This window comes from Pan paniscus, chromosome 1, assembly GCF_029289425.2.
Source record: "Pan paniscus chromosome 1, NHGRI_mPanPan1-v2.0_pri, whole genome shotgun sequence".
Classification (NCBI taxonomy): Eukaryota; Metazoa; Chordata; class Mammalia; order Primates; family Hominidae; genus Pan; species Pan paniscus.
Window position 1 is genome coordinate 37,419,442 of NC_073249.2, and position 12,170 is coordinate 37,431,611.

General features: G+C 36.1%; 1 protein-coding gene across 1 annotated transcript in view; it reads left to right on the plus strand.

The window, feature by feature from the left end:
* INTS7 (integrator complex subunit 7) overlaps positions 1-12,170 on the plus strand; it is a 95,503-nt gene that overhangs the window by 51,968 nt on the left and 31,365 nt on the right. The window contains exons 9-13 of the mRNA XM_003814185.6: positions 1,183-1,317; positions 2,802-2,899; positions 5,468-5,707; positions 7,259-7,396; positions 8,607-8,813. Of these exons, the coding sequence (XP_003814233.1) occupies positions 1,183-1,317; positions 2,802-2,899; positions 5,468-5,707; positions 7,259-7,396; positions 8,607-8,813 (818 nt within the window). The remainder of the gene's footprint in view (positions 1-1,182; positions 1,318-2,801; positions 2,900-5,467; positions 5,708-7,258; positions 7,397-8,606; positions 8,814-12,170) is intronic.

Here is a 12,170-nt window from a genome sequence, read left to right on the forward strand (position 1 = left end):
TACTTGGAAGCTGAGGTGGGAGGATCGCTGGAGTCCTGGAGTTTGAGACTGTAGTGAGCTGTGATCTGTAGTAGGCCACGGTCGCACCACTGCACTCCAGCCTGGGCAACAGAGTGAGACTCTGTCTCAAAAAAAACAAAACAAAACAAACAAAAACCCAAAAAACACTGAGGCTCTCTCTTAAACTTGTATTATATTAAACCAGAAATCAACAAAGTGACCATAGGTCCCATGTCACCTCAGATATTCATGGTTTATGTCTATTGTAATTCTTAGTAGCGTCCCTTTCAGCCTCAAAAAATACGGTCACCCTTGGTATGAGAAACAAAGTTGAAGTTGACGAGAATCATGGAAAAATAAGCAGAGGAAAAGAAGACAGGAATGGGAGACTCTTTTAAGTAGTTGAACAAGCCCTAATCTCCTTATTTTCTTGAAGCTTATTCAGTTATAACTGAGGGCTTCTCTACTGTAAATTACAATAGTTACAACATGAACCTTGCATTCCAGAATTTCAAATGTGAATTTTAAAAATTGCTGCAATCTATAGCATGGAATTTAAGGTATAAAGCAGAAGAGTATAATAACAGGGGCATTAGAACACGACTGATAAGTTTTATGAACTTAATGGCAAGATTCTTAAAATTTTGGGGCTTTGGGCTTTGATTCCATCTGTAAAAATAGGGTGTGTTAAATCAGATGATCCCAAAATTCTTTCCAGCTCTACACTCATGAATTCATATGAGGTATAAATGTATGTCAGCAATCTGAGATGGAAAAAAAAAAGCAAATTTAAATTTTTTTCTCTTTTCTCTCCTATCTTGAAAGTATGGTTTTGTCTGACAAGAGGCCTATAATGATACCTGTTTTAATCAGAATTCATTTGAACTCTTAGGATAGTTGTTTTGGCTTTTGTACTGTTAGTCAATTTTTATTAATATTTTTTAAGAAATTATACGTTGATTTTAGATCTTAGTCATTACGAAACTGTTGGCACATACCTATTTTAAGTACCTTAATGGAGAGAAATGCTGATATGTATTGATAGTGGGATTGTGGTAGGAAATTTTGTTGAAGTTTATTGTTAGAGAGTTTTCTCAAAAATTAAGAAAATTGAACCTATGAGCTGAACTGCTTTTGAACTATTTGAATTACAATTTCTACTACTTTTCTCTGCTTTTTTAGGAAATGTGAGTTCTTCTCCCAGATCTTCTGATTTAGTCAAATTAGCCCAAGAGTGCTGTTACCATAATAACAGGGGCATTGCAGCTCATGGAGTTAGAGTCCTAACTAATATAACTGTTTCTTGTCAAGAAAAGGGTAAGTTTGATCAGGACTGATATTATGTATAAACTTTGGTTTAGACCTTGGACAGAATTCTGTTTGATTTTTTTTAATCCCTTATTTTTAGCCTGTGTGCCTTGATCTACAAATTGACTCCTTTCAAAGTGTTCTTAGAGCATGTGTTCTTAAGACTACTTTATCCTTGTGAAAAATAATAAAGAGATGAAGAACTTGGGAGTGGAATTGAAAGGTTTTATGGAACATTGCCCGTTTCCTTCCACTGCTTACCTTTGCATATATGGTACATATATGGTGGATAGAGATTGCTTAGGACTCTACCCCTTTTGTATAAGGTGGTGTGTTCACTTATACAAAAACCTAGAAAATTTACTTAGGTTCTCCAGGGACTTAAATAACAAATAGTTTCACCTAGAGGCAAGTGAATTCACAGACCAGTGTGAATTAAATTTTCACAGAATTTACTCTAGGTATATGTGGCATTAAACTGACTTGCATAATCAAGGAGGACATGCAAGGAAAATAATGCACATATTTTGTTGTCTACCTAACATCTTTTGACTTGTGTTCAAGAACAAGAAATGCATTTTGGATATTCCATCTGTTTCAGTGCTGATTTTGATCTTCATTAAGGATTACAAGCTCAGTGGTTCCTCTTATCGCCCCTAGCCTTTAGCACTGCTTGTTCCTAGTACCTGTTTTTTTCTAGCAACCTGACCTTCACTAGCCTTTACTCTGTTTGCCAAGCTCCTGCACTCAGGAAACATTTCTTAAAGTTGAAAGTTGATTCTGATTTGGATAATTAAGCCTGTTTTATATTGGCATCGCAAAGAGTATTTTCTCCCATGTAACACAGAAAACTGCTGTGTGTTCTCAACACTGAAATATATTAACCTAAAGGTAACTAATATATTCAGAACTTTCTAAAACCTTCAGAGAAATTTTAACCCTATGGTAGTGAAAAGATGTTCTAGTGCTGCTATTTCATGAGACATCTAAGAGGTTCATTCTTTATGGTCAGACTTAAAACAGTAATAAGGTTATGTGGAGACCTTATTATTTCCTAAAAGTGGTTCAGCTTTCATTAGAAGCTGAAAACTGTTATATCTTAGGTAAAAATGGACCTGCATAATTTATTTCTGATTAGGGAGATTAACACATACTGCATAGTTTGCTGTTCTTAGTATTTTCCTTAGCTAAGCTGGTGACACTATTTCAGTTTTGCTTTATTTATAGCTTTGTGGCTTTAGCTCTTGATTTAATGTGTATATTTTTATAAATACTTCAATAAAGTGGTAGAAATAAAGTCTGAAGATAGACTTTACATTCTAGAAGTAATGCCACATGTACTTTTTCAAGGAAGGTTAGGTTCATCCATTTAATAATTCCCTGTATCTTAAACTCCTTAATGTTTTTTCTAAGAGAGTGTGTATGCATATATATGTGTGTGTGTTTGTACACACATCACTTGACCATCATAAAGTTTACTGTTTTTCTTCTAGATCTTTTGGCACTGGAACAAGATGCTGTCTTTGGCCTGGAATCCCTACTGGTACTTTGTAGTCAAGATGATAGTCCAGGTGCTCAGGCCACTTTAAAGGTGAAAACTTTTATTTATTAAGTTGTAATAGATATATATGATGGTCTTAGGCAATAGAAAGCAAAGTTAAGCAGACATAGCTCCTGTACTCTTAGAAGTTTTAATCTAAGTGATTAAATCTAACTGATAAAACTACACTGATTTAATCTAACTGATAAAACCACAAAAAAACTGATGAAATGACTGCAGCCAACTCATAAATGTTCATTAATTTAACATAAGCGTTCATTAATTTCCCAATGGTGTAAGCCCTAGTTTATAAGCCCAGGGAAGAATATTTTAAGGAATTTTCACCTTCACTTAGTTACAGAAATCATGTTAGAGATATGCAAGATTTTTAAAATGTGAAATGAGGCCAGGACAGTGGCTCATGCCTATAATCCCAGCATTTTGGGGAGGTCAAGGTGGAAGGATTGCATGAGCCTAGGAGTTCAAGACCAGCCTTGGCAGCATACTGAGACCCCATCTCTAGAAAAATTTTTTAAAATTTAGCTGGACATATTGGGGCACACCTATAGTCCTAGCTACTCATGAGGCTGAGGTGAGAGGATTGCTTGAGGCCGAGAGGTTGAGGCTGCAGTGAGCCATTATTGCACCACTGTTCTCTCCCCTATGTGAAAGAATGAGACCCTGTCTCAAAAAAAATAAATAAATAAAATGTGAAATGAAACTACTCTTTTTGGAGTGAAACATGAAATATAATTTGTGATGGTGCAAAATTAATAAGGAGAAGCATAGTTAATAGAAGTAAGAAACTGTTAGATAAACGTTGGCGTTAGCTTGTCTAAGGTGTGGTTTCAAGGAAGTCATGGCTCATTTTAGCAGGTTAAGGAAAGTTGTGATATGGTCATAGTGATGAACAATAAAGATAGTAATATCATTAAATGAAAGCTAATAAGTAGAGAAGGGAAGTAGACAACATGTGTTTGGCAACACATTCTGAGGGGGATCCTCAGAATCCCCTTGGAACCACAGTACATTTAAGACTTTTTTTAAAAGCAAATCTTTTTTCCAACAATTGTGGGTGTCAGTAAAATGCTGGATTCAGCACAGTGGGACATACATAGATGGCCAAGAAATGTTCCTGTAATAGAGGAGCTTCCCATCTAGAATAGGCTACTGATGTTTATATAGGGGACTATAATACCAAGTGGAACACAATACATTCTCTGATATTTCACAAAAAAAGTGCAGTTCTAATGAGAGGTCAGAGTCGGGAGTGATTAACTTTAACCAAGGGTATTAGGGAAGACTTTAAATAAATGTCATATGAGTTGAGTTGTGAAAGATGGAATCGAATTACAGTAATGAGGAAAGATTGTTTGAGCCCAATGACCACTGTTATAAAAGACTTGAAAGTAAGAATGTACCTGTTGTGGTGGAAGAATGGTGACTAGCCCACTGTGGCTGGGTGAAATAATTTGAGATTTGGAAAAGTAGTTCAGTCATAGAGGATATCAAATAACATGGTATTATGGCTTTGATTCTATAGGTAATGAGGAGATAATATAATTTTAAAGTAATGGTAACCTTTGTCGTAATTATTATTGTTATTTGAATGTCTATTATGTGCCAAACTTTGTTGAAGACTTATATATACATTTCTTTCAGTCCTTCAATAACCCTATAATGAAATGTGTTCTCCTCTTATACACATCAGAAACTTAAGGCTGAGAGAGAGAAGTACCTTGTTCAAAGCCACCTAGCTAATAAGGGGCAAGCTGAGCTTCAGCCCTTGCATTTATCAGACTCTAAAGTTATGTGTGTGCCTGACACCCCATTGATGGCTACATGGCTGCATTGTGAAGGATGGATTGAAGGGCCCATCTTTTCAAGAAATTGGAATTAGGAAGAGATTTATGATGTGGTAGAGAGAATGGAAAAGTGCTAACAGTGGATATTGGAGGCTTGACAAAAGAATCTGTTAGCTATGTGAAAGTGGGAATATTTCTAGGTTTCTAGTTTTTTGGCTGGATATTAGTGATGCCTTTAAGAAGGCCTTGGTAGGAGAAATTCTGTAGCCAAATTGGTTTTTAGATTTCAGTTGAGAAATAAGAGAAAATTGGGAACCTCTTTCCCACTTCAGTGTACTTAGAGTCATCTAAGCCATCTTTTTAAAACTGAAACCTCAGTAGCCTCAACACACACACACACGTATGTTAATTCAGGAATCTTTATTTTCATTCTGGGAGATGCTGGCATAGTTTACAAGCCACACTTCAGAAGCAGTTCCTGAAAAGTAATGATAGTACAGTGATGGTGACATTTGGCCTATATTTGCCTCTTCAGCATTATTCCTTATGATTTCCATCTTTCTTAAAAGTATTTTAATAGTCTTAGATTGAAATGAGTGGTTGACATGCAGTCCTAATTTGTTATTTTAAACGTAGTGCACTTCAGAAACCCTAATGTGGGATTCAGTACCTCATATTTCTTATGAAGAAAAATGTTATGCCTACAAGAAACCTCACCCTTGATTTTCCCCAGTAACCTGTACAAAGCTCTTTTCCTTAAAGCTTCATCTGTATCTTCAAAATCTAACTAGTTCATTTTCTTTTTGGCGTGCAGATTGCTCTAAACTGTATGGTGAAGTTGGCCAAGGGCAGGCCCCATCTTAGCCAGTCAGTGGTTGAGACCTTGTTGACTCAATTGCACAGTGCTCAAGACGCTGCCCGGATTTTGATGTGCCATTGCCTGGCAGCCATTGCCATGCAACTGCCAGTGCTGGGTGATGGGATGCTTGGTGACCTCATGGAGCTGTACAAGGTGATTGGACGATCAGCCACAGACAAGCAGCAAGAACTTCTGGTAAAAAGCCCATTTTGAATCTCCTTTGAATGACTAGGATCTGGTCTAGTGGGAATTACTTTTAAGTCAACATTACTATTTGACTTTACTTAAAAAACAGAACAAACAATAGGTTAAATTCATTACCTAAGACCAAAGAGTGTGCTGATATCAAAATAGAATTGGCTTTATGAGCTTTTTACTTTTTTCACTTTTGATTTAGAAAGCCGTGTTTTGTTCACCTCTAAAACTGCTTTCTTCCGAAACCCTGTCAAATCAGCTTAGTATAGCCAAAGCCTTCAATCTCATGTTTTTTTTATTGCAAAGGACAGAATGAAAATGAAACTTTTATCTTTCTTATACAGAGTAAATAATGAACTAAACCCTGTTTTGTACTTTAGAAAATAGAAGTTAAAAATCTAATGATAATAATGACCATAAATTAGCCCAAATTTATGTTTTCCATTCCAGGACCTCTTTAGCTGTTTAGGATCCAGTTTAGGCTTCTGTAGACCCTTGGGGTTGGGAAAGGTACATGCTTAGAAAGAAACAGAAGCTGTGGAAGCTATAAAATGTTTAGTTGAAAAGTTCTGCAGGACTGAGAGTAGGCTACATTCTAAATAATTGTAAATTAAATGAAAGTTGTAAGGTCGCCATTCCATATTGTTCTGTTCATCTTAATTTAGAATGTGGGAAAAAATATAATGAAATAATATATTCAAGCCTGTTTTATGTTTAATCCTCCAGAGGGAATTGTGTAAAAGATTGACCCCATCCCATCATTTGCTGCCAGAAAAGGTTACCTTGATGACCAAATGTATGGATCTTTATATCAATCAGCTTTGAAATATTAAGAGGCAGTTAGCTAAGTTTATTTTTTATTGAAGTGGCATTTTGAACTAACGGTCCTGATATCTTTTTTGTGAGTACTACTTTAAGATTGTCTTAAATTATGAAACATAATATTCAAAAAATCTGAGGAATAATACAGTGAAAACTCTTGCATTCATTATCTAGCTTAAGAAAAAGGTATTAACAGTTTAGTTGAAGCCCCCTGTTTACCTTGCTGATAGCATCTCCTCCCTTCTCTCAGGTAACCACTATCCTGAATTTGGTATTTATCATTCTCATGCCTGTTATTCTTTTACTACCAAAGTGTATATCCCTAAGTAATACGCAGTATTTTGCATATTTTTAATTTCATGTAAACTTTATCATACTACTTGTAATCTTTTGCATTTTGCATATTTTTGCCTATTTTGCTTGTCATCTATGTTGGTAAGTCTGTCGCTAGTTTATCCATTTTATTTACGTATCTCATTGTTTGATTATGTTATATAATTTATTCATATTATGGGTATTGCTTCTACTTATTTGCTGTTATAAAGAGTGCCCTGAGTGAATGGAATAAATTAATGACTTCAAAATAAAAAATTAAATAAATGTCATTGGAAAACAAATTTTGTTCTTTTGCAGTGGGCTCTAATTAGTTTTCCTCCCTTTAGGGTAGGTTATCAATGACACTGAATAAAATTAAATGATTTTCTTGGTTTTCTTCTTGTCCAATGTTAGGTGAGTTTGGCTACTGTGATTTTTGTTGCAAGTCAGAAGGCATTGTCTGTGGAAAGTAAGGCAGTAATTAAGCAGCAGCTTGAAAGTGTCTCCAATGGATGGACTGTATACCGTATTGCCAGACAGGCTTCCAGAATGGTATGTGTTACCCTTCTGAGTGAACTGGGTTGCTGGAAATGTCAGGTCATGTATCTTCAATTGTATGATTATTAGTTGTAGTCAAAACTAAAAATAAAGATGGAAGTACCTTTTAGTCATGGGTTCTGAAGATGAGGAAGGAAAGGACCTGATTTTTAACTTTTATCATAAAATAATGGTATCTATGTTGTTGGCATTAGTAATGAGGAAGTTAAAATCTGGGCCCTTTCTGGCTGTAGGTTGTTAGTGCCACTTTCATTTTGCTCTGTATTGTTATAACCAAGGCCACCTACCATCCGCTGTTTCTATCTTCCTTTCTCAGTATACCACATCTTTGTTCCTCTCCCCAGTCTTGTCATTCTTAAGTAGAAATGGGAAAGCTTTAGTATGCTGTACTCTTCTCAGCCATATGGAAAGCCTAACAAGTTTTATTAATTTTGTTTGAGAGGAAATAGAAACCTTGGTTAGTACAGAAATCCTGGCCGGGTGGGGTGGCTCACGCATGTAATCCCAGTACTTTGTGAGAGGCCAAGGCGGGCAAATCTCTTGAGGCCAGGAGTTTGAGACCAGCCTGGCTGACATAGTAAAAGCCTGTCTCTACTAAAAATAAATTAAAAAAAAAAATCCTTGGGGATAAGTCCAGAGACCAAAGTTTGAGGAAGCATTACTCTAGGTGATTGAAGTGCATGTTCTTAATTTTATGTTGCTTCTCAAATGGGGGAGAAGCACACACTCTTGGCAGGACAATTCTTCATTATACTGTTCTGTCCCAAGCATTGCAGGACATTGAGTATCCCTGGCCCCAGGCATTAAATGGTATTCACATTTCTCCCTACAACTATGCCTTCTCCCCTGGGGTTTCTCTCACCCACTAAATAGTTCATCTAGAATAACATAAAAAAGTATTTATACTTCCTGTATTTTGGGCTAAAGTTCTAGACTTGGTTTATAGTTGATTCCATTTATTTTCTCTTTCGGAACTGTTTTAGTAAAGAATTTCAAGCATTATGTTACATAAAAGCAACTCAGCATATTTTCTCTGAGGAAATATTTAGACAGAGTCTCAGCGAATTACATAATATGAGGAATGATTGTTCAGACTTATCCAAGGTTTGGGTTTCTCTTTTAGCTGCTGCATCAACTCTTTCAAATGTAAGAACCTTACCGTGTGCTCCTTCTATTCTTTTTTCTTTTCTTTTTTTGTTTTTAGGGTAATCATGACATGGCCAAAGAGCTTTATCAGAGTTTGCTGACTCAGGTTGCCTCAGAACACTTCTACTTCTGGCTAAATAGTTTGAAGGAGTTTTCACATGCAGAACAGTGTCTCACTGGGTTGCAAGAGGAAAATTATAGTTCAGCACTTTCTTGCATTGCTGAGTCTTTAAAATTCTATCACAAAGGGATTGCTTCCTTAACAGTAAGTCCTCTTAATTCACCTTTGGTGGTGATGATTTATGTGAGAGTTCTCTCCCTTCTCTTTTTGGATTGTCCTATTTCAACTAACTTGAGAAAACTGCTGATATGAAATAGGTCATGGAAATAAACCCTTAACCTTTTCCCCTTTTTAACATTCTTAGATTGATAAAAGTTTATCACTTTCTTGTTAAAAATAACTGGGTACCACATGTGAAGAGGATTGCTGAATCCATGCAGAATGGGTAAGTGGTGTGTAGATAGGATCCTCCCTCTACAGACTCTTACTAGTAAGATTCCAGCCTGTGTGCATCAGTACCACCATCAAACATAAACCCCTGACCTCATCTCATACCTGGCAGCTACTGACTAAGTAACTAAAGTTTCTTGCTTTATAGATAAAGAGAAATTATCAAAGATTCTAGTGTCCCACTTTGTATCTCTCTGTGGTATCCTCCTACTCCACATTAACCATTAGCTAGCTACAGTTTCTATTATCTCTGCCAAGAAAATGAAAGGGTTGCAAAGAGATCCTTATGTTTCCTTGAAATTAGTTATATTCCTAAGTAGGAACCTATTCCCTAAAATCAGCATTTTTTGTATTAATGCAAGGGCTTTTTCCCTTTGTAAAGAAGTTATATAATCAACGTTAAACATTTTAAAAATACTGTCACATGACTTTAAAAATTGTATATATTGAGATGGGACCATAAAACTTTTGGTACCTGTTTACGTACATTTATAACATATCTAAAATATTTTGAATGGTGGTCTATCTCAAAAGAAATGTTTCAAAGTAGAAAAAACAGGTGTCACTAAAGAGAATATTCAGACTACTGTGAGGCACATATATTTTGAAGTATTTTATATATATATATATATATATTCTGGGAAGAGATTGTTGTTTCCTATATTAGGCTAATAAATGCCTCAGAAAATTAAAAAATATAATTACTGGTTGAGATCAATAGAACTATTTCATTTTCTAGTTTATGTGGAGCAGAAAATTGGTAATTATTTAGTACCATAAGTGGTAAGAACTTTGAACAGACAGGCTTACAAAACAGTGTGAGGCAGATGGAATTAAGTTTATGAAAAATTCTGTTGAATATTTGATACTTGTTTAATGATTTGTGTGGTATGTGTATTTAATGAGGCTTGACAATAATTAAGGATTGAATTCTGATACAGGAAGAAAGCACTTGATTGACAGAGAGGAGACCTTGTCTTAGTCTTGGTTCTGCCATTAACACAGCGTGACTTTGGGTGGGTCATTGGGCCTCAGATATTCTCCTTTTGAAATGGAGTTATTTTATTCAACAGATCATAAACACTTGGTATGTGTCAAACACTGTTTTTAGGATTAAGAAAAACAGGAAATAATTCTTCACTTGAGTGTAGTCTACAGGGGAAGGCAGTATGATCCTCAGAGTTGTTGGAAACTTCCCAGAACTCTGATTGTACTGTATACTCTCAGGGTTTTTTGAGGACTTTTTTTATTTTTATTTTTTAACCTGTTCATTTGGTAAGTGTGGATTTGACAATTGCTTTCTATCTTTTTAACTGAGTAAATATGAGCATGGGCTGCCCCTTTTAACTTACTGATGTGAATGATCCATACCTGAGATCGTACAGCTTTAAGGATCATGCTTTGTATCTGCTTCAGCCACGCTAAACAGGAGAAGTTCAAAATTCTTTGTTTATGGAGACCCGATAGCAAAGTTAGGTGTTTAATTTCTCAATACAATGATTAATGATAGAGTTGTCTTATTTCTTAGGAATAAAAATTATAAAAAGTGTTTATATTAGCTTTTTGTGCTGTGTAACAAATTACTACAAGTTTAGTGGCTTAAAACAATACCTATTTATTATTTCACAGTTTCTGTGGGTCAGAAAAGTCCAGGCATAGGCCAGATATGGGGGCTCATGCCTGTAATCCCAGTACTCTGGGCGACCAAGATGGGAGGATCACTTGAGCCCAGGAGTTTGAGACCAGCCTGGGCAATGTTGGAAAACCCCGTCTCTACAAAAACAAGTTTAAAAATTAGCCAGGCATGGTGTCATGCGCCTGTGGTCCTAGCTACTCAGGAGGCTGAGGTGGGAGAATCACCTGAGCCTGGGAAGAGGAGGTTGCAGTGAGCTGAGATTGTGCCATTGCACTCCAGCCTGAGACTCTGTCTCAAAAAAAAAAAAGAAGTAGCAGTAGTAGTCCAGGCATGGCTTAGCTGGGTCCTCTGCTCATGGTATCACAAAATGGCAATCAAGGTGTCTGTGAGGGCCAGTCTCAGATATCTGAGGCTCAAGGAAGCTCAGGGTCCTGTTCTAAGATCATGAATTTGTTGCAGAATGTATTTCCTTGCACCTGAAGAACTTGTGGAACATGGTTCTTCCAGACCAGCAAGAGAATCTCTCACCCTCTTTTAATGGCCTCGACTGATTAGATCCGATTCACTCAGAATGATCTCCCTTTCTACTAATATAAAGTCAATTCATTAGGGACCTAAACTACATCCTCAAAATCTCATCACATTTGCCATATTCCATTAGTTAGAAGCAAGTTTTGGGTGCTATCCACCTTCAAAAGATGTTGTAGGTTTAGTATTCCTTAATGTAAAATGCTTGGAACCAGGAGTGTTTTGTATTGTGAGGTTTCTTTGGATTTTGGAATATTTGCATTATGCCAGTTGAACCTCCCTAATTCAAAATTTGAAATGTTCCAATGAACATTTCCTTTGAACATCATGTCAGTTTCAGATTTTGGAGCATTTCAGAATTTGGATCATTTCAGATTTTAGGTTTTCAAACTAGTGATATTCAGCCTGCCCAAGGTGTGGATACCAGGGAACTTGAATCAGAGGAACCAGCTTAGCGTTCTTCCTACAATAGTTTTTTTTTTAATCATTTAATTTTTGTTATTAAATATTGAATAGGCATAATATCTACACATGTATTATGTAGGGCATAAAAAAATACAACAAATATCCAAACATCCAGTTAGAAAATAGGACATTACCATTGCCTTTTAAAATTCTTATATGCTTGTGAATAATACCCTGGGTCACATAGCAAGACACTGTCTCCTAAAAAAAAAAAAAAGTAAAATTCTTATGTGCACCTCCACATTTGTATACTGTTTCCTTTCCACAAAGGTAACAGGACTTTGCATCTTGTGTTTACTGTTCCATTGCCTTTCTTTATAATTTTTTCTTTTTCTTTTTCTTTTCTTTCTTTCTTTCTTTTTTTTTTTTTGAGACTGAGTTTCACTCTTGTCACCAGGCTGGAGTGCAGTGGCACGATCTTGGCTCACTGCAACCTCCACCTCCCAGGTTCAAGTGATTCTCCTGCCTCACCCTCCCAAGTA